The 22,964-nt window shown below is 37.5% G+C and overlaps 6 protein-coding genes across 6 annotated transcripts; 4 read left to right on the top strand and 2 right to left on the bottom strand.

Annotated features, from left to right (window-relative positions):
• The first annotated feature begins 1,030 nt into the window (after positions 1-1,030).
• Positions 1,031-4,200, top strand: LOC111809176 (protein trichome birefringence-like 23). The gene is made up of 4 exons (XM_023695557.1): positions 1,031-1,128; positions 1,553-1,783; positions 2,694-2,971; positions 3,106-4,200. The coding sequence occupies exons 2-4, from the start codon at positions 1,555-1,557 to the stop codon at positions 3,877-3,879; spliced, it is 1,281 nt and encodes a 426-aa protein (XP_023551325.1). The 5' UTR covers positions 1,031-1,128; positions 1,553-1,554; the 3' UTR covers positions 3,880-4,200.
• Positions 4,201-5,222: 1,022 nt separating this feature from the next.
• Positions 5,223-8,562, top strand: LOC111808193 (probable GABA transporter 2). Its single transcript, XM_023694033.1, has 7 exons — positions 5,223-5,490; positions 5,564-5,794; positions 6,273-6,370; positions 6,622-6,808; positions 6,906-7,036; positions 7,801-8,037; positions 8,117-8,562. The coding sequence occupies exons 1-7, from the start codon at positions 5,412-5,414 to the stop codon at positions 8,501-8,503; spliced, it is 1,350 nt and encodes a 449-aa protein (XP_023549801.1). The 5' UTR covers positions 5,223-5,411; the 3' UTR covers positions 8,504-8,562.
• A 2,729-nt stretch (positions 8,563-11,291) lies between these two features.
• On the top strand, positions 11,292-11,915 carry LOC111809224. The gene has a single exon (XM_023695619.1). The coding sequence runs from the start codon at positions 11,390-11,392 to the stop codon at positions 11,852-11,854; it is 465 nt and encodes a 154-aa protein (XP_023551387.1). The 5' UTR covers positions 11,292-11,389; the 3' UTR covers positions 11,855-11,915.
• A 2,320-nt stretch (positions 11,916-14,235) lies between these two features.
• On the top strand, positions 14,236-15,482 carry LOC111808225. Its single transcript, XM_023694071.1, has 3 exons — positions 14,236-14,639; positions 14,938-14,955; positions 15,042-15,482. The coding sequence occupies exons 1-3, from the start codon at positions 14,282-14,284 to the stop codon at positions 15,221-15,223; spliced, it is 558 nt and encodes a 185-aa protein (XP_023549839.1). The 5' UTR covers positions 14,236-14,281; the 3' UTR covers positions 15,224-15,482.
• A 431-nt stretch (positions 15,483-15,913) lies between these two features.
• LOC111808558 (KAT8 regulatory NSL complex subunit 3-like) lies at positions 15,914-18,273 on the bottom strand. Its single transcript, XM_023694632.1, has 6 exons — positions 17,952-18,273; positions 17,398-17,459; positions 17,136-17,268; positions 16,971-17,043; positions 16,531-16,596; positions 15,914-16,166 (listed from the first exon to the last, which is right to left on the bottom strand). Exons 1-6 carry the CDS (start codon positions 18,110-18,112, stop codon positions 15,951-15,953), a joined length of 711 nt encoding a protein of 236 aa, XP_023550400.1. The 5' UTR covers positions 18,113-18,273; the 3' UTR covers positions 15,914-15,950.
• Positions 18,274-19,263: 990 nt separating this feature from the next.
• On the bottom strand, positions 19,264-22,923 carry LOC111808557 (probable polygalacturonase). Its single transcript, XM_023694631.1, has 5 exons — positions 22,378-22,923; positions 20,647-20,767; positions 20,359-20,533; positions 20,192-20,262; positions 19,264-20,009 (listed from the first exon to the last, which is right to left on the bottom strand). The coding sequence occupies exons 1-5, from the start codon at positions 22,705-22,707 to the stop codon at positions 19,369-19,371; spliced, it is 1,338 nt and encodes a 445-aa protein (XP_023550399.1). The 5' UTR covers positions 22,708-22,923; the 3' UTR covers positions 19,264-19,368.
• Between the last annotated feature and the right edge of the window lie 41 nt (positions 22,924-22,964).

Raw genomic sequence — 22,964 nt, 5'->3', positions numbered from 1 at the left:
CGATTGGAAAAATGTCGACCCTCTCACAAAATTGTCAATGTTTAAAAAATTCAAAATCGAGATTAGAAAAAAAATATATAATCCAACCCAACTTTTATGATTTAAATCGTCTGGTTAGCGGGACCCATTCTTAAATCTTATAAACATTTCATATTTAAATATTAAAAGAAAAGTAATAATGGTAATAATTATCTAAAAATGATTAAAATAAATAAATATTCATATTTTTATAAATATCAATATCTTTTAAACTATGTGTTCACACGCTCCATTGGCTGAGTTGGTCTTTCCAAATCCACGTAGGACACTCTGGCCTTTCTAACTCTAGCTACATGCTTTGATTATATAATTTGGAGTCACTCAATTGACTCAATTAAATAATTGAAATAATGTTTTAATCGTGGTTGACTTTTTAAATGGTTAGAAATATGGGAGTAAAAACATTGACTCAATTAAATTGTTTTTTGAAATATTGTTTTAGTCGTAGTTGACCTCTTAAATGGTCAGAAACATGTGAGTAAAAACAAAATAATGCAATCATGTCGGTTGCCAAATATGAGATTCAAATATGAAAAAACGTTACACTTCAGAACTTATGCACTTAATTCTCCCTCTTTCGAGCCATAATTAACCATATTTTATTTTAATTATAAAATTTAAGTTTAATTGCCATCATATTTACTAATAAAATTTATTTGATAAAATTATGTTGGAATAATTTAAAACCTCACATTAATAATTATATCCATTTAAAACCTTTGGAATTTTTAGGATTTTAAAATTTTTATATTTTTTTATTAAAAAAATAATGCATGAATTAAAAAAAAAACGAATTAATGGTAGAAATTGTAATAATTCTTAAAATATGTGGTCAAATTTAATAAAATTAAAATTTGAGAGTGAAAATTGAGATTAAGTGATGAATATGAACAAAAGAAACAGTCAAATTATTTTGAGAGGAGAAAGAAAATAATAATAATAATAATTTCCATGAATTTTTGACGTGAAAGCCAAGCCACCGACTCCCGGAAGAAGTCCTCACCGTTCCCCGGCAGCGATTTCGACCGTTTCGCCATGGCACAATAGGGTCCAATCTAGAGGATACGCCGTCTGAAAGGGGCCGTGGTGGTATTAAATTCTATCTCTTTGAATCATAGATTCATTAGCTGTAATTCGTAGTCTTACCTCAAATCTCCATATATTCGTCGTGTTCATGCACCGTATCGATGATGTTATGATTACATTACTCAAAATGGAAAACTATTAGCGAATTAATACATTAATTTTTCCATTCACTTTGATTCTGCAACTGGCTGGCATTTCGTTTTACTCTGTATCGCCTCTCTTGATCATTAATGCCTCAATTTTAGCATCTGTTTCGCCTTCACTTTCTTCTGGACTCGATTGTTAGGGAACGATCCATGTTGCTGCGGGAGAAATTTTGGTTCCCCTTTTTGTTATGTGTTCTAATGGAATCGCTGTGATTTAGAGTATTGAGCTTTGGGTTTTAGGTCCATTAGATACGATTTTGAATTGGGCATTGTTGTTTCAGAGATGAAGTTCAATTGGAAGCTACTGTTTCCTTTCAAAAACAACCAGTTACTGATGCTAAAGCTCCTTCTTCCTATTCTCTTAATGGGTATTGCTTTTCGTTTCCTCTTCGCTGGTTTTGGTGACATTCCAGCGAATTTGGATACCTCATTAACCGAGAAGAATATCTTTTCTGCGATTTTGGATACTCATTTTGAAGCTTGGATGAATAAGATTCAGAAACCACTTGAAGGTGATCAACTGATGCTCTCCTTTATGTTATTGTGTTTGGATTAGGATCGTAGATTCTTAACTATTTGCTGTTCTTGTGCTTTAGTTTCAATCAAAATATGGGGATTTTTCTGTCTCTGTGCAATGCTGATATTCTACTGCCATGATTTTCTTTAAGTTTGATGTTGAATGTTGGGATACTCTGCTGTTGAGTAATGAGTAGCTTCTCTTGTTCTTTTCGGGTTTTCCTTTTTTGAGCTTCCCCTCACGGCTTTTAAAACCCGTCTGCTAGGGAGAGGTTTTCTCACCCTTATAATGAGTATTTTGTTCCCCACTCCCTTCATGGCTCAGCGTTCTTGCTGGCACTTGTTCTTCTCTTCAACNATAATGAGTATTTTGTTCCCCACTCCCTTCATGGCTCAGCGTTTTTGCTGGCACTTGTTCTTCTCTTCAACCGATGTGAGATCTCACAATCCACTCCTTCAAGGGCCCAACGTCCTCACTGGCACATCACTTGGTGGCCACCCCATTCGGGGCTCTGTGTCCTGACGCTGGTACACTGCTCGGTGTCTGACTATGATACTAACTGTAACAGCTCAAACCTACTGCTAGTAGATATTATCCTCTTTGAGCTTTCTCTTTTTGGCTTCCCCTCAAGGTTTTTTAAAATACGTTTGCTAGGGAGAGATTTTTCCACACCTTTATAAAGAGTGCTTCGTTTCCATTTCCAACCGATGTGGGATCTCACAATCCACCCCCTTCGGGGCCAGTATCCTCGTTGACACTCGTTTTTCTCTCCAATCGACGTGGGATCTCACATACTTCTTGTCCACAATCTGTTTTGAAGTGTACTGTTCATTTTCGTTTCTTTGTCTCCTCTTCTCTTTAGGTACTGAAGTTTTACAATTTTGGTTGAATTGAACTTGGTGCAGGGAAGTGTAATCTTTTTGTTGGAGAGTGGATCCCAAATCCATCAGGTCCTGTGTACAACAATGAGAGCTGCCCCCATATTGAAGCCCATCAAAATTGTATGAAGAATGGGCGGCCAGATACAGAATACCTATACTGGAGTTGGCAGCCACGGGATTGTCAACTACCGAAGTTCGATCCACAAAGATTTCTGGAGACGATGAGGGACAAAACATGGGCGTTGATCGGAGATTCGATATCTCGAAACCATGTTCAATCAATGCTGTGCATGCTATCAACGGTACGTAATAATACGTTGGATGATCGTCCATGAATCTGGACTTACTGGTGCATTGAGTTCCAGGGCTACATTCTTCTCTTTAGCCTTTTAGATACCATGATCAAGGAGTAGCCTTACTTTTACATTGTTCTCAGGTGGAAGTAGCTATTTATATCTACCATGATGAAGAATTCAAGTCTAAAAAATGGTGGTTTCCATCATACAACTTCACCATTTCAGTTGTTTGGTCACCTTTCCTAGCAGAAGCAGCTATATTTGAAGATTATAACGGTGTGTCTACGTCAGAAGTCGAGCTGCATCTCGACGTACTCGATAAGAAATGGACAGACGAGTTCCACCGGCTAGACTACATGATAATTTCTAGTGGTAAGTGGTTTGTGAAACCTGCAATCTACTATGAGAAGAACAAAGTATTAGGCTGCCATTCTTGCCCAAGAAAGAATTATACAGAGCTAGGTATTGAATTTGCCTATCGTAGAGTTCTCAGGTCTGCATTGAACTTTATTCTAACATCCAAGCATAAGGGTATGATATTCATGAGAGCATCAACCCCTGACCACTTTGAAAATGGGGAGTGGTCGACCGGAGGAACGTGCGATCGAAGGGCGCCGTTTAAAGAAGGTGAGATTGAACTGAAAGATCTGACCAAAATTCTGCGCAACATCGAGTTGGAGGAGATCAAGAAGGCAGAAGCAAAAGCGTCTCGAGTTGGGTTGAATCTTAAACTCCTTGACCTGACCGAGCTTTCATTGTTGAGGCCGGATGGTCATCCGGGCTCATACAGAGAGTTCCAACCATTTGCACATGACAAAAATGCAAAAGTGCAGACAGATTGCTTGCATTGGTGCCTACCCGGACCGATCGACGCATGGAACGACGTGATCATGGAGATGGTGCTAAACGAATAGGAAACATCAGCAACGACGAGCATGAGCACAAGATTTTGCTACAAGAAGGCACACTCTTGATCTCTGGAACAATGCTTTAGGAGGTTCATCTCTATCTCTATTAAACACACAGCCATATCTATGAGTTAGCTTAGTTTCATATATTCTATTGCATCAAATAGAGCATATTTCTTGTCCTAGTTTGAGCATTCAAAGGTTGTCAAATCTCTGTAACTATAGTCCCGAGACCTCGTTCGAGCTTAACGGGTCCGGGACTGATTTAACTTGTTCAGTGGCCCTTCCATAAACATTGGGGGAGAAAAGAAGAGTGAATAATCATGTAATCTTTTTGCAGATTTAAACAGAGACTTTCATTTTTTTTATTTGAGTTGTTTGTGAAGGTAAAGAATGAATATCATGGAGACAATAAGTATATTTAAATTTTAAATAATATCTTTATTATATATATTCCACTCTTTGAATATATATTTTAAATAATGTCTTTATTTAAATTGCTTTAAATAGCCACTAGTAAAAGTAAATGATATCTAACACCTAATCTACCATATATCCTTTAAGGGTAATTATGGAATTTAATAAAGTATGTAATTTCAACTTTTAGTACACTATGATAGGTAAAAATTCCTTTGACCAATTCATAGATAAGTTTTATTTATTTATTTATTTATTACTCTTTTCTTATTATATGTATATCCATTTATATTTATAACACTTCTTTAAATGCATGAATTAATATTAGAGCACAAATGGCGAAGCTAGGAGTATATGGGTTGAGTTGGAAAAGTGTTTCAGACAAATTTGAAATTTCAGGTTGACTCGATTGGTAATCTGAGCCATCCTAATAGAGTTCACAATTCAATCCAACCCAACCCAATTGGATTTGGGTTGGGGTTTGATTGAAATTTCAGGTTAGCTGGGTTGGTAACCCGAGCATTCACAATCCAACCCAACTCAACTGGGTTGGGGTTGGATTGGAATTTCAGGTTGGCTGGATTGGTAACCCGAGTATTCACAATCCAACCCTAACCCAATTGTGTTGGGGTTGGCTTGGATTTTGCGATCAGATTGTTCTTTTTTTTTTACCATTTAAAAAAATTATACTTGTCCACAATACATATTACATCGTTACATCAATGACTAAAATCTCATAAAATTTAAATATAAGACATTTACGGGTTACAATACTAAAATCGAACTGATTTATATTTTTAATATATATATATATAATTAATCTAACTGATATAGAATTGCGTTGGCCATGGAGTTTAAAGGGGATGGCTAGGAATATTATTTAAAAGAATATTGTTTAAAATTATAAATAAAACCATATTCCCATCCTACACGTTCCATTAAAGCCCTGATTCGATCAACGTCTTCTCAAAAGGCATTCACTACAGAGCTCCAATTTCCAAGCCATTAACTCAAACCCAACCAATTCCATTTTCCGCCGCCGTGAAATTCAGAAACCACACGCCAAGAACAACACCCACCACCATCTTTCATCCAATTCTGCTTCTTTCTTTCCCTAATCCATGGCAGAGCTTCCTCCGGCGGAATCCATTTCAGAGCTTTCTCCCGATGCCGGAGCTGCCTTCGTCCTCGAATCCAAAGGTTTGGAATCACAATTTTCCCCTTTCAACAAATTCGAACGCGTCGGTAATTGATCGCTTTTTTCTGTAAACAGGGCAGTGGTGGCACGCCGGATTCCACTTGACGACGGCGATCGTCGGGCCGCCGATTCTCACTCTTCCGTTCGCCTTCCGAGGATTGGGTTGGGGTGTGGGATTTGTGTGCTTGACGATCATGGCGGCCGTGACTTTCTACTCTTACTACCTCTTATCCAAGGTGCTGGAGCTCTGCGAGAAACAGGGCCGCCGCCACATCCGCTTCCGGGAACTCGCCGCCGATGTCTTTGGTAACCGTTTTTTAATGTGCCACTTTGATTCATATAGTAAAAAAAAAAAAAAAAAACCAATCTAAATCCGCATGTCAATTAAACCAGCTGAAATTGGCTCTGGTATGATGTTGTCTATTTTGAGCACAATCTCCAGTAATTTTACTCTTAGTTTCATTTCACAATATCTCACATTAGTGAAAATATCTTCAGTATATACCTACGACCTTTCTATAGTCTAGTCAACGTGCAATTTTGATTACATTTTCAACAAAACTAATATTTCATCGAAAAAAGAAGATCGAGCGAAGTGAAATTGGATTGGATCATTAAGCATTATAGCAACACCATGATGATCCAAGGCTCGTTAATGCTCGTTTATCAAAATTATGTTCCCCTTTTTCTAGTCTCCACAATTAATCATTCTATTTTCTCTAAAATAAATTAAAATAAAATATAAATATTGAGAAAAATGGAATTAAATAAAAATATTTTGTAGGGTCAGGATGGATGCTGTACTTTGTCGTGTTCATACAAGCAGCTGTCAACACGGGAGTGGGAGTAGCCGCAATTTTGCTTGGTGGAGAATGCTTAGAGGTAATATAAATATTTATTATAATTGTTCAGTCGAACCAATTTATACCATTTTCATTTATTTGAATCAAACTCGATCCAAATAAGTGTATAATACAAATGAAGTTGTACGGATTGAACTGAGTTGATTGAGTTTTTAGGGTTCTCGAATTTTTTAAACATCTCTATATTCGAGCGTAAACCTTGATTCAATTGACTGACGACGTTATTATTTGTTTGTGTGGCGTGCTGATGATTGTTGGCGACGAGAGAAGTTGATGTATTCAAACATTCATCCAGAAGGGGACCTGAAATTGTACCATTTCATAGCAATGGTGACAATGGGAATGATACTCATATCTCAGCTTCCCTCCTTCCACTCCCTCAGATATATCAACTTTGTTTCCCTTCTTCTTAGCCTCGCCTATGCCTTCTTAATTGCTTTTGCTTCCATTCTTGCAGGTAATTCATTTAATTACTTCTTAATTACACTAATTAATCATGTTTAATTCAAGCTAATTATGTTTTGTTGTTATGAAATATCCATGCATGCATGCAGGTACATCGGATAATGTTCCATTGAAGGGTTATTCTTTGGAATCCACACTCTCTGCTCGGCTTTTTACTGCCTTCACTTCCATTTCTATCTTTGCTGCCATTTTTGGCAATGGCATTCTTCCTGAAATTCAAGTAAGTTAGTCTTTTTACCTCACTTTTTAACCATATCCTTCTTGTTTGAATCCCGTTTTAGCCTTGTTTTTCGAGTTCGATCTCTTATGGTTTGAGTTTCGAGTTTCGATTTGGTTATTATGATTTAGTCAACTGAGTTCGGGTATTAATTTAGAGATAAATTAATAAAAATACTCACAACTTTGTATTTTGTTTCAGAGATATATTTAAACTGTCGAAAGTCTAAATAATACCTTAAACTTACCGGACAGAAAAAGTTCAAACATACCCTTAAATATTCAAGAAATTTCGAAAATACCCGGATTGTTACTGCTCCATAAAAACAGTTGAAAGTTTCGAAATTACCCTGATAGTTACTACTCCATAGAAAAAATTTTAGAATTGCATTTAAAAATACCCATAAGTTTTCAAAATTAACATTAATGGTAACTTGTACCATTTTTTCTTTTAATTTTTTACCATTATTACCCTTGAATTAAGGAGAGCGATGAGGAGGTATAGATATATACGGACGGTAAAAACTTTTTATAACTTCTTTTGTAAACGTTAAAGATGTTAATATTATTTTTAAATATTCGTGAGTATTTTCTGAACATAATACCAACGTTAAACGTTAAGGGTATAATTCAACATTTTAAAAAAGTTTAAGAGTACTTTTTAATTACTCGGAATAATATTTTTAAAATAAATGTTAAAATATTATTGTAACTTTTAAAATATTTTAAATTTAGAGATATTTTTATTAATTTAGCACAGCTATACAGGCAACTCTTGCGCCACCGGTGGGTGGGAAGATGGTGAAAGGGCTCATCATGTGTTACATTGTGATATTCGTCACATTCTACTCATCAGCAGCTTCTGGGTATTGGGTTTTTGGCAATGAATCCAATTCAAATATCTTGAAGAACTTATTGCCTAAAAATCAATCTCCTTTGGCTCCGACTTGGATTCTCCTCTTCGCCGTCCTCTTCATTCTCCTCCAGCTTCTCGCCATCGGAATGGTTCGAATCATGCACCACCTATCATCAAAGCTTTATTTGATAACGATTTCGTTTTTAGTTTTCTGTTGATCTCGTACAGGTTTATGCCCAAGTGGCTTACGAGATCATGGAGAAACGATCAGCTGATGCAAAACAAGGAGTGTTCTCAAGAAGAAACTTGATTCCTAGGTTGATTTTGAGGACATTGTACATGTCATTGTGTGGATTCTTTGCAGCCATGTTTCCATTCTTTGGTGACATTAATAGCGTCGTTGGAGCTATCGGGTTCATCCCGCTCGACTTCATTCTTCCGATGATTCTCTACAACATCACTCATAAGCCTCCGGTAACGTCGATAACTTATTGGGTCAATGTGTTCATTGTTGTTGCATTCTCTGGTGTAGGACTTTTGGGATGCTTTGCTTCTATTAGGAACTTGGTTTTGGATGCCAAGAAATTTAAACTCTTTAGTAGTCATGTGGTTTGATTAATGTTGTCTTTCGTGGAATTTAAGGTAATAATATGACTGCAAATGGTTTGAACTTATTGGTAGCTTTGGAATCATAAGAGAGAATTTTTGTGCATGACGGGGCTTCTTTTTTTATTGTAACAATCACGAATTTAAAAAAGAAAATACATAGTCACCAGAAATTCCGTGGCCCACGTGGAATCACGTTCCCTGACTCTCACAATGTGCCCAAATCATCAACAACAAAGTCCTCACCCTCCTTCAGCCAACGCTCAAAGCACGTGCATAAAGAAAAAACACCAAAGAAAAGAGGGAGAGAAGTTTGCAAAACGAAATCTATGGCCCAAAATTGTCATAACCGACGTCGAAAAGCTTGGCTAATACCACGAAGAGGATTCCCTCGAGTGTAGATCATCTTAGGGTAAGTTTTATGCTCTTTTCTTTACGGATTGTCGTCGGTAAACGAAGCCAAAATAATTGTAGCTACTTTCACTAATTTTATTTAAAATCAGCTCAAAATAACGAAAGTATAATAAAAATTACCATATTCAAATTTAATGGAAAATATTGCTATATATTTATTTCCACGTATTTATCTCTAATTTATATTAATAACTTTATTAATTTGATATTGAAATAAAAAATAAAAAAATTATTTATTAAATACTAAAGTGAAGCAAAAGTGGAAAGCGAGATCACATTATCTCAATAATTTAAAACATATTATATTATTTAAAAAAGAAAAGAAGATGAGAGCACGTCTTCGCATGCATCACATGCATAGAGAGAGTCTAATAAACAATGTCGTTAAAAAAAGATTACACAAAATTAAATCGGATTTTCCGGAATTAATTAAACTTAATTAAATTGAAACCCAATTTATAGGGTCAAAGTCAAAGAACCAAAACATGGTAAATTATTGAAGCAAAATCAAATTATGAACACAAAAAATTAGCATTTTATTTGACTTTATGAAATTAAATTAATTATTTTTCTTATTTTTCTTATTTTTCTTAATTTTGATCGATTTTCTCTCAATATTTTTAAAATAGGTTTACTTGTAAAAGTTTCTACGCCCTTATAAAGAATGGATGATGGCTCTCGTTCTCTTCTCCATCCATGTGGGACCCCTCAATTGGCACATCTCTCGATGTCGAACACTCGTGGGACCCTCCAAACGAGAGAACTTGTCATATGTGGGACCCTTCTCCAAACGAATTGGCACATCTCTTCTCCATCCAATCGTTCTCCACTTGTTACAATCGCACTTTGATGGCAGTGGACTTGCGATTGTGCGGCACTCACTTCTCAACAGCAAGTGAGTTAAGCCTATTCGTTCTTGCATCGCCTACAGCGAAGCGACGTATGCTCGAGCCTCTTGCCCCAATTCAAGAAGAAAGTTTTAGAAAATGAGGGTAGAGAGATTTCGAAAAAGAGTTTTGAAAACAAGAGTTGAGAAATTGAAATTGGTGTTATATGGGAATGTAAGCAAAAAACAACGACAACGGCTTACTGCATATAACTATCGGGTAAGAAAAAGTTAACAACTTGCGGGCACATCGTCTTGTGTCTGGCTCTGATACCATTGTAAGGACTCAAGTCCACCGCTAGCAAATATTATCCTCTTTAAACTTTCTCTCCTTCCTCTCAAGGTTTTTAAAACGTCTGCTAGAGAAAGGTTTTTGCACCCTTATAAATAATGTTTCGTTCTCCTCTCCAATTGATGTGGGATCTCATAATACACCTGCCAGCGTTTCTACACCCTTATAAAGAATGCTACATTCTCCTCTTTAATCGATGAGATCTTACAATCCATCTCCTTTGGTGCCTAGTGTCACAGTCATGCTCGTCCAATGCGTGTTGCCTATGGCCGCATGCCCATGACATACTTTTGTATTCCTAGAAAGTATAACGTTTCAGAAATATCATGTCTAGGCCTGTCAAACATGAAATGCCTCATAATGTACTATAGGTGGATACGATAGTTGTCAACCTCTCTCTACCCAAGGTTATACTGTTGTTAGCCATTTCTCTCTTACTTGCTTATATAACGTCTCTTTCGAAAATCTCTCTCTGCCCTCGTTTTCTAAAATCTTCTCTTAAAACCGAGACCAAAGGCTCGAGCATACGTCGCTTGGCCGTAGGCGACGCAAGAACAAATTGGCTTAGCTTGACGCAATATCTACCACTCAAAAGTGTGCATAGATATGAAAATATTATTACTCAACGAAAAAATACAGATTTAAGAATTAGAAAAAGAATTGGGATCAAAATGTTCCATCTTCATTGATCTTCACAACCTTTAAATAGGATACAAGATACTAAATAATATCTACAAAGAAAATATAAACTATTCAAATTCAACTTATTACGATATCTAAGATATATTTCCTAACTAATATATTCTGGAAGATTACGAATATCATATATTCCATAACTAATTCAAACTAAAATAAGTTGCACTAAATTGTGACATAGCTTACTTGTGGAAAGTGAGTGCCGCACAATCGCAAGTCCGCTGCCATCAAAAGTGGGATTGTGACACCCAGCGTTCTTGCTAACACTCGTTCCTCTCTTAAATTGACGTGGGATCTCACAAATAAATAAGGTATTAATAATCATCTTAAAGGTCAATATTCAACTTTGAAGATCGAGACTAACACGATAAAAATAAAAAATAAAAAATAAAAAATAAAAAAAGAGAGTAATATTGTAATTTAAGCTAAGTAAATAATAAATTGGAAAAGCTTGGTGAAGAAGTCAATGACGGCCATGGAAATAAATGAAAAAAGCAATCAATCAGAGTGGGAACGCCATTTTCTGACCTCTCCTTCTACGCGTTTCTTTCTCCATCAGCCATTAAAACCACCTCGCCGTTTCTCTTCTTCTTCCTCACAGGCGAAAATGGCAAGCCCTAAATTCAACAAATCAAAATCCTCTCAATCCGCCCTCGTCTGGGACTGCGGAAGCTCCCTTTACGATTCCTTCGAACTCAATTCCCTCAAACGCCAACTCGATTCCGCTATTGCTTCAAGATCCTTGTCCATGCCTCATCTCCCTGGCCGCCGCTGCCTTCCTCCTCCGCCGCCGCTTCCGCCTTCCAAAAGGCCGTCCAAGATTTCCAGGTCTCTGCACAAATTTCTTCGATCAGTATTCAGGCACAAGCCGAATTCGAGCCCTAGCGTTGAGGCTAATCCGGAACGAGCCGATGCTGGATATTACGTTCTGTATGGCGATGACGCGGATCCGCTCTCTGCAAATCCGGAGGTCGGATTCCCCGGATTCTCGCCGGAAATTGGCTCTTTGGTCCGGCGCACTGCGTCCGAGAGGTTCACGGCGGCTACTTCCATGGGTATTTCTTGTGCTTGAAGAAGCCTTCTTCAATATGTAAATTCGTTATAATTTTAATCAATAATTTTTAACAATTAAACTTCCTATTTTCTTTCCTCTTTTAATATAATGATTTTATTTTTAGAACTTAGTGCTCTTTCTCATCTCGGTTGGTCGAGGAAAGTCAGGTATTTTTATAAACAAAGAATACTCTCTGGATTGTTACGAGGCATTCTGGGTAAGCCCAAAGCATCTAGGTTTTTATGTATTTAGATATTTAAAACTCTTTATTTATTTTCGTCTCTAAAAACACTTAATTTCATATTTTTTTATTAGTGTTGATTTTTGTTTTATTAATATTTTTAATTGCTGTTATTATTATTATTTAATTATTTAAAAAATTAATTTCGAATAAATAAAATTATGATAATGAAGTAAAACGTAGTTCATCATAATATAATTTTCTTTTTTTCTTTTTAAATTATTCTAGTTTCTACAATTTTTGTGATTTTCATCTTAAAAATAAAAATTTTAAATTTTTTATAATAACTTTTTTAATTATTTTACTTTGAATTAATAAAATTAATAGGAAAATCTCCTTTTTGTCCTTCCTCTCTTAGCTGTCAATAAGATGCAAACCCGTATTTTAAGGCAAGCCTTAAAGAAGGAAGCTTGGTTATTACATATACAGCTCTACCAATACGGCATGAAATTTGTAAGTAATAAGGCATATTCAATACAACTTCCATTTGAGGGGCAAATTTGTCATTTAACAATTTTTTAAATAATATCTTCAAGCTTCTCCATGTTTTAGGTAATTTTGTTTGTTAAACCTAATTTCATTTTTTTTAAAAAAATTTATGTTTATTTTTTCGCATTAATTTTCACTTTTTTTCTTAAATAATTAGGTGAATTCTTAGTCAATTTAAAAAAAAAAAATTACTTTCTAAATTATAGCTTGGATTTTTTAAAATTACTTTCTATTTATTATTTTTGAAATAAATAGAAATCTTGTTTTTTTAGTCTTTATAAAAGTATTTAATTTTTTTTTAAATNAAAAAAAAAAAAAAAAAAAAAAAAAAAAAATTATCATTAAACTTAAAGAAGGCCATCCATTTGTGTGAGTTAGGTATAGGGCATATTAATGGTAGTGGGGGATGGAAGTGACTTTAATTTTTAGTCACTTGTTTCTTGTGATTTTATTTAATGCAAAATTCAAATCCAAAACAATAACCTTTTATTATTATTATTAAATTTATTATATCAAATATTTAAGACTTACTTAACTCAATTTATTAACATTCTTAGCAGTAACAACCATATTAATCTTTCGTCATTTATTTTAATAGAAAAGAAATATATATTTTCAATTTTTGTAATAATTTTAAAATTTAAAGATAAAAATAAAACTTAACATAATTTAACCTATGTTCAACTACTTTAGTATATATAAATTATTTCTGTTGGAGACATAATAGGCCATATTAATAATTAAAAGGTCGTGCAAGTTGCAAACCCAATTAGAAGCAATAACTATATGCCTAATGAAATATAATCTTACCATTACTTTTAATTAAATTATTAAGATCTTGTTATAAGATGATTAATGAAGTAAAAACCTATAAATTTGTTCTACTTTCGTGTAGATTTATTCCGATCCTAATAACGGTTTGTAACGTGTTCATACCTGTTTTTATAAAGTTTTCGAGAATTATTTTAAGTTTTATTAGTAACTAGAAATTTTTCCTCCGATTCAATTTTTCCTAACTTGTAAAATTAATGTATTCAAGTGAAGTATCTCGTGTTAGACTCAAAATTTAATCTATTTTAATAAATTTGTTAATTGAGAAGATAAATATTTCACGAGATGATGATTATATGTGACTTAATTTTAATCCTTAGTGGGTTATGAACTCTAGTCTGTAAGGACATGCTTTTGATTAGTAATGGTGATTACGTAGCCCTAGTGAGTACCTAATTCTACCTAATCCTAGTTCGAGTATCTAATACACTCGAAACTCTTTGCCACTCTACAAAAAAAAATGACAATATATCGAAAACTTTTATGGGTTAGATATATCTTAGACGGAAGAACAAGTTTTGTGAAACCTTTTGCCAACGCTACTAGGCTCGGGGGCTTACTAAGCGAAGAGTCAAAGGCGGCTTTGTTATCGAAACTACTATATAATCGAAGGGCAGGAAGCCCCATAGATAAATATATGCTTTGTAGGAAGACGGGTACTTTACAAACATGGGTAATTTCTTTGCGTTTGACTGTAATAACCCTCTCGATTAGCGGACATTTCTAGAACACCTCTAAAAAACGACCAAATAATGAAATTGATTTGAGTTATAATAATTCCACGTCAGACTCCAAACCAATAAAATCCTTCTATTTTTCCCTTTGAACTCTGATTTTATTAGCCAAAATCGTTTTCTGAATTTTTGGGGCTGAAAATCTCAAAGATGATAACGCATCTCTGTTCTCTTCCTCAAGCTCCAACCTCCCTGTTTGTCTCAACTTTTCCGAGTTCTTCTCCTTCACCGCCCAATGTCGGAGCAATCCCTCACCGGATTTCACTTGAGCGCCATCCTCTCGGAAACCGAAGCTTCAACAGCAAAAGAAACGGGATTATCTGTGCGGCAATCTTGCCTGTGGATCCATGGGCGCCCAACATCGATTCTCAGAGCGTAGCCTCACAGATCTTTGCCTTTTCCCTGTTTCCGTACATCGGTTTCTTGTACTTCATCACCAAATCGAAGACGGCACCGAAGCTCACTCTCTTCGGATTCTATTTCTTGCTTGCCTTCGTTGGCGCTACCAGTGAGTTCTCCTAGTTCATCTCCTTTGTTTTAGGTTTTAATTTGATTTACAGTTCGATGTGAATATCTGTTCCCTTTTGTTTTGAGTTCCATTGAAATTGATCGCAAAAGTTCTTGAAATTCTATAGCAATTGGCATGTGCGTCTACGAATTACCACTGATTTTGAAGCTTTGAATGATTAGATTCGGATGTTTCTACCCGTTTGTATCCATTTTGTTGAATGAAAAGTTTACCTAACGCCTATTGTTCATTGCTGATAATTACTTGATTTCGACTCATGTTGGGCACAACTCTGCAGTTCCTGCTGGAATATATGGTAATTATAGCTCATCAAACAACATTTTCTGTTCATATGGCTTTCTTTTTTGCTTAATTTCCAATGGTTTTGCTCTCTTGGAACAGCAAAGGTTCAATATGGAACCTCCTTGTCTAATGTTGATTGGTTACATGGAGGGGCTGAATCGCTTCTCACTCTGACAAATCTATTCATTGTGTTGGGTTTGAGAGGAGCTCTTAGGAAGTATGAGAAGGATGAAATCTCTACTTCCTCGCCTGTTCTCGAGTTGGAGAAAGAGAAGGCTTGAGTTCTTTGTTTAGAATCATTCAAATTAGACATGATCGATCTTGCTGGTAGAGTAATTCAAATCTCAAATAAGTTTTCTTATCTTGAGATATTCAATTAGCGAGGTAATCCAAATCTTGTGGACTAGTTTAATGCTTTTACTGTTGCAGCCATACTGCTGTCTATTGTACACAGTTTCTTCACTCTAGTTTATAGCTTTTTATCAAGAACTTTATCTGAGTAACAATAGCTACAAGGAACTATCATGAATTCATAGAGTTCCAATCCATCCTTTTTTGAACTTTATTGGTTGTTCCACGTAGTGTATGGTGTCACGATCGTACTTTTACTTGACGTTTGTAAACGATTGTACGACGCTCACTCTCACCGTTGAGTGAGTCCGCCAACGTATACCCAAACCTCTGGCCCTGCTTTAAGAAGAAGGTTTTAGAAGACGGGGTTAGAGAGTTTTTAGAAAGAGAATTAGAAAGCAAGATTTGAGAGGAACGAAGAAGAGAATAAGTAGCATCTCCTGTAGTACATTATGAGACATTTCAAATTTATCAGACATAGATATGATTTTGTCGAAACGTCATACACTTACAACATAAGTGCTTTTAGCATACAACCATGGACAAGACATCTTAGACGAGCATAACCGTCTTATGCCTTCTCATTTTATTTTTTAATTATCAATGTTTACAACATTTTGTTCTAAAAGACACATTTATACAGCGAAAGAAGCTTAGCTAAAGCCATCCAAGAAACCCAGAAACAAAAGTAGCAAGGGCTTGAGCAGCAAGATTTTCGGCTTCATCTTTACTCAAACCTTTGGCTTGAAGGTATTTCTTTGAAATCTGGAAAGAATGGTCACCACCATCAATAACATGTAACCCACTGATTGATCTCATCCTCTTCCGAATATCCTCCAGCTTCTCTAAAGGACACAGAGCATCCCTGCTACCCTGAATAGCATAATCATGAGATTATAAACTGCACAGCTATAAAAGATTGAACTTCAATCAAAAATCTATGTTTCCTTAGAATTCTATCATTGATCGTTGTAGCAACGTGCACTCAACAAAAGGCGAGCAAAGAAAATAGTATACCGTTCTCAACAAAGCATTACGATAGTTATACGGCATAGGTGCCAAAGAGCAAACTCTATCCAACATGGCCTATAATGTTCCCTCATGGAACCAAAGTAGATCCAGAGCTATATAATTTCTTTGCCATAGAAGATGTGGGTTATGCTTCATATCTTAAAGAAGAGAATATTGCAGCATACATTGTTCAGTTGTTGATCTAAGTTGTGTAAAGAAGAGGTACCTGTACAAACATGATAGGAACGGTAACGTGCAACAGTGTCTGGTCTAGCACATCCCCTTTCAAGCCCTAGAAACACACAGCTTACATGATTAATCGTCACGAGCTTGAAGCTTCAATTGTACATCATAAAATGTCACCTTCATTGCCTTTCCTACTCGCAAATATCTTTCAAACCCATAAAAAATGACAGCTATTTACTCCGAACACTTTAATTCGAGTATGATTATTGCACACCTGAACTAGGAGGTCAAGTTTATTTGCCCACTAAAGTTCCTATAAAAAGGTCAGGTTGTCCTAGGATTGTTATGACCAGAACTATCTGTTTATATACTTGATAGATAACCATCTACAAGATGCAAAATAAACCACAACTCAAAACAGTTTATTTACCCTAAAGCCTCAACGCTTTTTCAATATGATATGTATAAATAATCTCAAACCTTCAAGGGATACCCCAAGCAAATAATTGCAGAAGCATGAATGCCTTCCTCACAAGCTACCATGCAACTTACTCTGCGAATGAATAAAATAAGTAAAAACCACTTTTACCCAATGGAGAACTCTTAAAACTAGCAAGATTGCAAGCAAACAAACAAAGTTATTACCTCGAACCCATCGATTTACCCGCCAAAATCAAAGGGTGCCCAGGGTACCTTGCAATCTCCCTTTTGACAATTTCTGTATGATATGGGACCAATTTTTCTGCCTTGGGAGGAGATTTCCTTCCACCAGAAATGTCTGCCAGGTGAAAATTGATTGAAAGAAACAACTAATTTTGAGTCCATTATGTTCAATACCAAGTAACATAGTAAAAGGTATACAATCATCTATCATTGTAGTGTTAAGTGTTAAGTGTTAAGTACTCACATGGATAGTCAAAGGTGACAACTTCAACAGCATGCAGTGCCTTGCCTAACATATCTTTCCATCTGGATGAAATCAAGAAATTATAATCTTCACAAGTCAACTAATTGGTCAAAAATGTTTTACAGGATAAAAGTAAACCACACTGCAAGTATTTGAATATCAAATAAGAGGTAAGAAATGGTTTAGAAACCATCGTCAAATGCAAAAAGAAAGATAAATATAGTAACAGGCATGCTTATTCTACTCCATGGGGATAACAAATTCAGCTAGAAACTCCAGGCAAGAATTCACAATTTCCTCAACTGAAGAAGAAAGCACCCTTCAAATGAGTGAGGGGAATCATCAGACTTCAAGCTAAAAGCAAATGAATATTGAAAGAAGAACGGTACAGAGAAACCCAAAACTCACAATTTCATCCAAATTCAACCCTAAATTCTTATCACCCTTGCCCTACAGTTCTCCAAGTTCATCAACTAAATTGAACACCAAAAATAAAACTAGAAGAAACGAAAAGGGTTAAAGCGAGTACGTTAAAGAAATTGTCCGAGAAAGACCTGACGATCCATTCTGAAGAAGAAGGGGCACCAGCACCATGAGCAAAAACGACGACAGGGGACAATCTATTAACGGAGGAAGATGTTGCAAGTAAGGTCTCAAAGGGATCATCAAAATTGAGGTTCTTACGCCGGCGTTTTGAAGGAGGTGACGAATCCATTGCTGAATGGAACCGGAAACCGAACCCCAAATCAAACGTAACCCTAACTAAACCCACTGAACAGAGCTAACTTTGGCGCCAAACTGAGCGATCACGAGCAGAAATGTTCTTCGTTTACTGAATCAAGCAACTTCTGAGGTTTCCCACTCGTATGCAAGTGGCCCAGTGAGACACAAACGATGTAAATGTTCGGCTTTCGGAAGAATCTGGAGGCTCAGCCCACAACAAACACCTAAGAGGCAAGCGGCCCAGTTAGTTAGGCCCAAACGATGTAAATATTGGGCTTCAGAAGAATCTGGAGGCCCAGCCCACAAAGAAGCACCTATGAAGCCAAGCGGCCCAGTTAGTTAGGTCCAAAGGATGTAAATATTAGGCATTCAGAAAATCTAGAGGCCCAGACCACAAAGCAACACCTATGAGGGCTGCGGCCCAGTTAGTTGGGCCCGAACGATGTAAATATTAGACATTCAGAAAATCTGAAGGCCCAGCCCACAAAGCAAAACCTATGAGCACGCGGCCCAGTTAGTTGGCCCAAACGATGAAAATATTGGGCTTTCAGAAGAATCTGGAGGCCCAGCCCAAACGATGTAAATATAAGGCTTTCAAAAGAATATCGAGGCCCAAACGAAGTAAACTTTATATGTTGACTGGGTTGCGCACGCTGGATGGGCTGGGCCGCTCACGCTGAGAGTGTTGGGCCCAATATGCTGAATGGGCTGGGTCGCACACGCTGGAGTGGGCTAGGCCGCACGCCCTCCAACTCCACGCTGGAGTGGGATGGGCCGCGCACGCTGAAGTAGGCTTGGCCGTACATGCTGGAGTGGCATGGGCCGCGCACGCTTAAGTGGGCTGGGCCGCACACGCTGGATAGTAAGGCCGGACACGCTGGAGTTGCCTAGGCTGCACGCCCTCCTACTCCACGCCGGAGTGGGATTGGCCGTGCACGCTGGAGTGGGCTGGGCTGCACGACACACGCTGGATAGTAAGGCCGGACATGCTGGAGTGGGCTGTGCCGGACACGCTGGAGTGGGCTGTGCCGGACACGCTGGAGTGGGCCCAGCCTACAAAGCATCACCTATGAAGCAAGCGTTCCAGTGAGGTCGAAAAGATGTAAATATTGGGCTTTTAAAAGAATCTGGAGGCTCAGCCCACAAAGCAACACCTATTAAATGGTGGACTAGGAAATTGAACATCATTATGATTCATATCATACACACTTAATCTTCACACGTTTAAGGAACTAATAGTATATGTATTTACAAGTTAGCAGAGCACGAGCCATCCTGCTGTGTGCTGGTGAGCTCCGAGCATGGCCATGGACTAACCAAGAGAGCTGCACCACTTACATACGAGCAAGTCCATGGTACTGATCTCGGCCTCATCGCACCACGAAGGTGGATGTTCGAAAGACATATACCGGTGAATGGAGAGTTCCGCAAGCCATATATGGAACCTGCTTGCTGTACGTTCACACCCCAAACGTTTTTAATCGTGATATCTTTGACAATCGGAAGAGCATTTGGGTCGAACTTGTCGTCTGGATGATCTCCGGTATCGCCAGCAATCTTTAGACCCTTTCTTGATCTCTCCATGTAGACGTTCGACACAGTTATGTTCTTTATGAACCCTCCCCTACCGATGTTCGTCTTGATGTTGATACCAATTCCCATGTCGTAAAAGTTCAGGTGCTCGGCCAATACATTCGCCACTCCGCCGGAGGTTTCACTTCCTACTGCAACTCCGGCAAATGGGCTGGACCCCGAAACTCTTCGGATGGTAATATCGTAACTACTACGACCATAAGCGATACCATATTCATCCCATCCACTCTTCACAGCCACAAGATCATCTCCAGTTGAAATGTACGAATCTTCTATGCAAACGTTATTGCTTGAATCTGTGAGCATCAGTTTGCAAGTTTTGTCACTTTCAAGTTTACACAAAGCTTAGAGTATGAGAAGTTTGAACATGACTCATAATAAGCATATAGCTCTTGTGACCAGGACTGGCCAGGAGCAGGGGTAGGGGCAGGAGAAGCTAATAACTACATGATGTGTACTCAAGGATCCAAAACTGCACCTGGATCAATTCCATCGGTGTTCGGGGAATCACGAGGAGCCAATATCGTGACGTATCTGACAACAACGTTACTGCAACATGAATTCAACAAATATGTTGAACATTGTTAGTCGTATTTCAACATGTTACGAGCGAGCAATTGTATGGAGTTGTAACAAGATTGATACCTGCAGTAAACAGGATGAATGTTCCAAAACGGAGAATTCAGGAACCTAACGTTGGAAATAATGATATCATAAGAATTGATAAACTCAACAAGATTCGGCCTAGTGAACTTCAGAGTTCCTGTCCTCCACATGTTCCACCAGGCATCACCTTGGCCATCGATAGTCCCGTTCTCACCTAAGACAACAATTTTACTCGGGCTGTCAATATCCATAACTTTTCCAAGAACCAACACAAGTGAACCATGTTTGCAGTTTCCTTCATATTTAAAAGAATTTGATGGTTCATACCAGTGATCACCACATCATGAACACCATCTCCATGAATAAAGCTTACATATCTTCCTCCAGGACGCTCCCTCCCTCTTCCATAAGACGGCAACGGAGCTACTACTGGCCAATTTGAAGAACCCTGGAGAACCAAGCAAAAATCGGAAGCTTACTATAGAAATTTAAACAATGCGAGGTAGAGTGGAAGTGTGAGATCCCACGTCAATCGGAGAGAGGAACAAGTGTCAGCTAACCATTTTAAAAACCTCTCCCTAGCAGACCCATTTTAAAAACCTTGAAGGTAAGTACGAAACGAAAGCCCAAAGATGACAATATTTGTTAGTTGTGGACTTGGGCTGTTACAAATGGTATCAGAGCCCGACATCGGACAGTGTGCTAGTGAGGACGCTAGGCCCAAAGGGGGTGGATTGTGAGATCCCACATCGATTAAAGAGAGGAACGAGTGCCATAGAGGACGTTGGTCTCGAAGAAGGGGTGGATTGTAAGATCCCACATCGGTTGGAGAGGGGAANAAAGAGGACGTTGGTCTCGAAGAAGGGGTGGATTGTAAGATCCCACATCGGTTGTAGAGAGGAACGAAACATTCTTTATAAAAGTGTGGAAACCTCTCCCTAACAACTCTCATCATCTGCAGCAAACTACGAAGAGCCAAATATCATAAACCCAGGATCTTTCACCCACTAAATTGACCATCCATGGCATACACACAAACCCACCANTGTGCAACAAACTACGAAGAGCCAAATATTATAAACCCAGGATCTTTCACCCACTAAATTGACCATCCATGGCATACACACAAACCCACCAGAAAGAATGATTATAGGAGGCTCGTAACCATAGTGGAGACAACCTTCAGACACTAAATACACAGTTCTAATTTCAAAATCTGAACACTACAAGTATTAAATTCAAGTACTATAGAAATAGGTAACGTTCCCAAGGGGAAAACAAAAGGAAACGTTTACTATAGAAATAGGTAACGTTCCCAATTGGCATAAATTAGACCTATTTCCCTTTCTGCTAACTGAAATAGACATGAATTAAGACAAGTAATTAGTACAACTAGTTAACAACGTTGTCATTATTATTGTAACTAGAACCCACCAATGTTTTGACATAGCTTATACACTAAACATATCAGCTAAGTGACAAACAATTTAGCTTGCTCAAATTGATGTGCAGATCAGCAAAATAATAATCACAAATTAGTATTTAAGATCATTGAATGGACCGATCAACTAAAATGGATCACATTCTTATTAAAAGTTAGCATCAGGGCCCGACAAAGAACAGACTGTCAAGGGTCCAATCAATGTAATGGTATTAATTTAGAGTGGATGCACATGCCATAGCTTAATCAAAGTCCCATCCACCACTTCTTGCAATTTCAATTCCGGACCCACAGCTTAATCATTCGTTCAGAAAATCCCATCCCCTGATTTAGAAACCACTCATAATCTCCAACAAAAACTAAGCAAGAGAACCAGAACAGCGAAAAATTAAGGAAATTATCTTATCCAACAACAACCACACACTAATTAGCGAAATCAAAATGAACTTCAGAGAGATNCTCAAAATCCCATCCCCTGATTTAGAAACCACTCATAATCTCTAACAAAAACTAAGCAAGAGAACCAGAACAGCGAAAAATTAAGGAAATTATCTTATCCAACAACAACCACACACTAATTAGCGAAATCAAAATGAACTTCAGAGAGATTTAGATACCTGAACAGCTTTGATAACAGCATCTTTAGCGAGGTAGAGGGTCATATGGCTAGTGAGATTAAAGCTCTCAGTCAAGTAAACTCCTGGAGGAATGTAAAGTAAGGTACCTCCTCTTCTCTTCAAATGCTGAATCCGATAAATCGCAGCTCGAAATGCTTTAGTGTTCAACGTGCGGCCATCACCGATTCCCCCAAAGTCGGTAATGGAAATCTTGTCGTTCCGGTAATTCATGGGGACTATCCCGGAGCAGGTAGTGAGCTGAGCAATGGCAAATGGAGAGGGCAAAAGAGTAGCGAAGTAGATGAAAATGAAGAGGGAAAACGGCAACATTGTGAAGAAATGGGAAAGAAAACAAGCAGAAAGGAGCGGAGAGACACTTTTCCGGCGGAATTAAGCAAGGATTTCAAGAAGAAGAAGATGATCGGAAGTATGCAGATGAGAAAGATCGAAGGAAGGTGGAAATGGAGAAAAGCTTTGGGAGTTGTTAATCAATGGAAATGGCAGAGAATCAAAACCCAGAAGAATTTAGTGAAGAATCAGAATATGTTTAAATTTTTATTTATTCGTTTTTTTTTTTTTTTTTTTTT

This window comes from Cucurbita pepo, chromosome LG13 (assembly GCF_002806865.2).
Source record: "Cucurbita pepo subsp. pepo cultivar mu-cu-16 chromosome LG13, ASM280686v2, whole genome shotgun sequence".
Taxonomy (NCBI): Eukaryota; Viridiplantae; Streptophyta; class Magnoliopsida; order Cucurbitales; family Cucurbitaceae; genus Cucurbita; species Cucurbita pepo.
The sequence above is the reverse complement of the archived record's forward strand: the minus strand, read 5'-3'. Positions and strand labels throughout refer to the sequence as shown.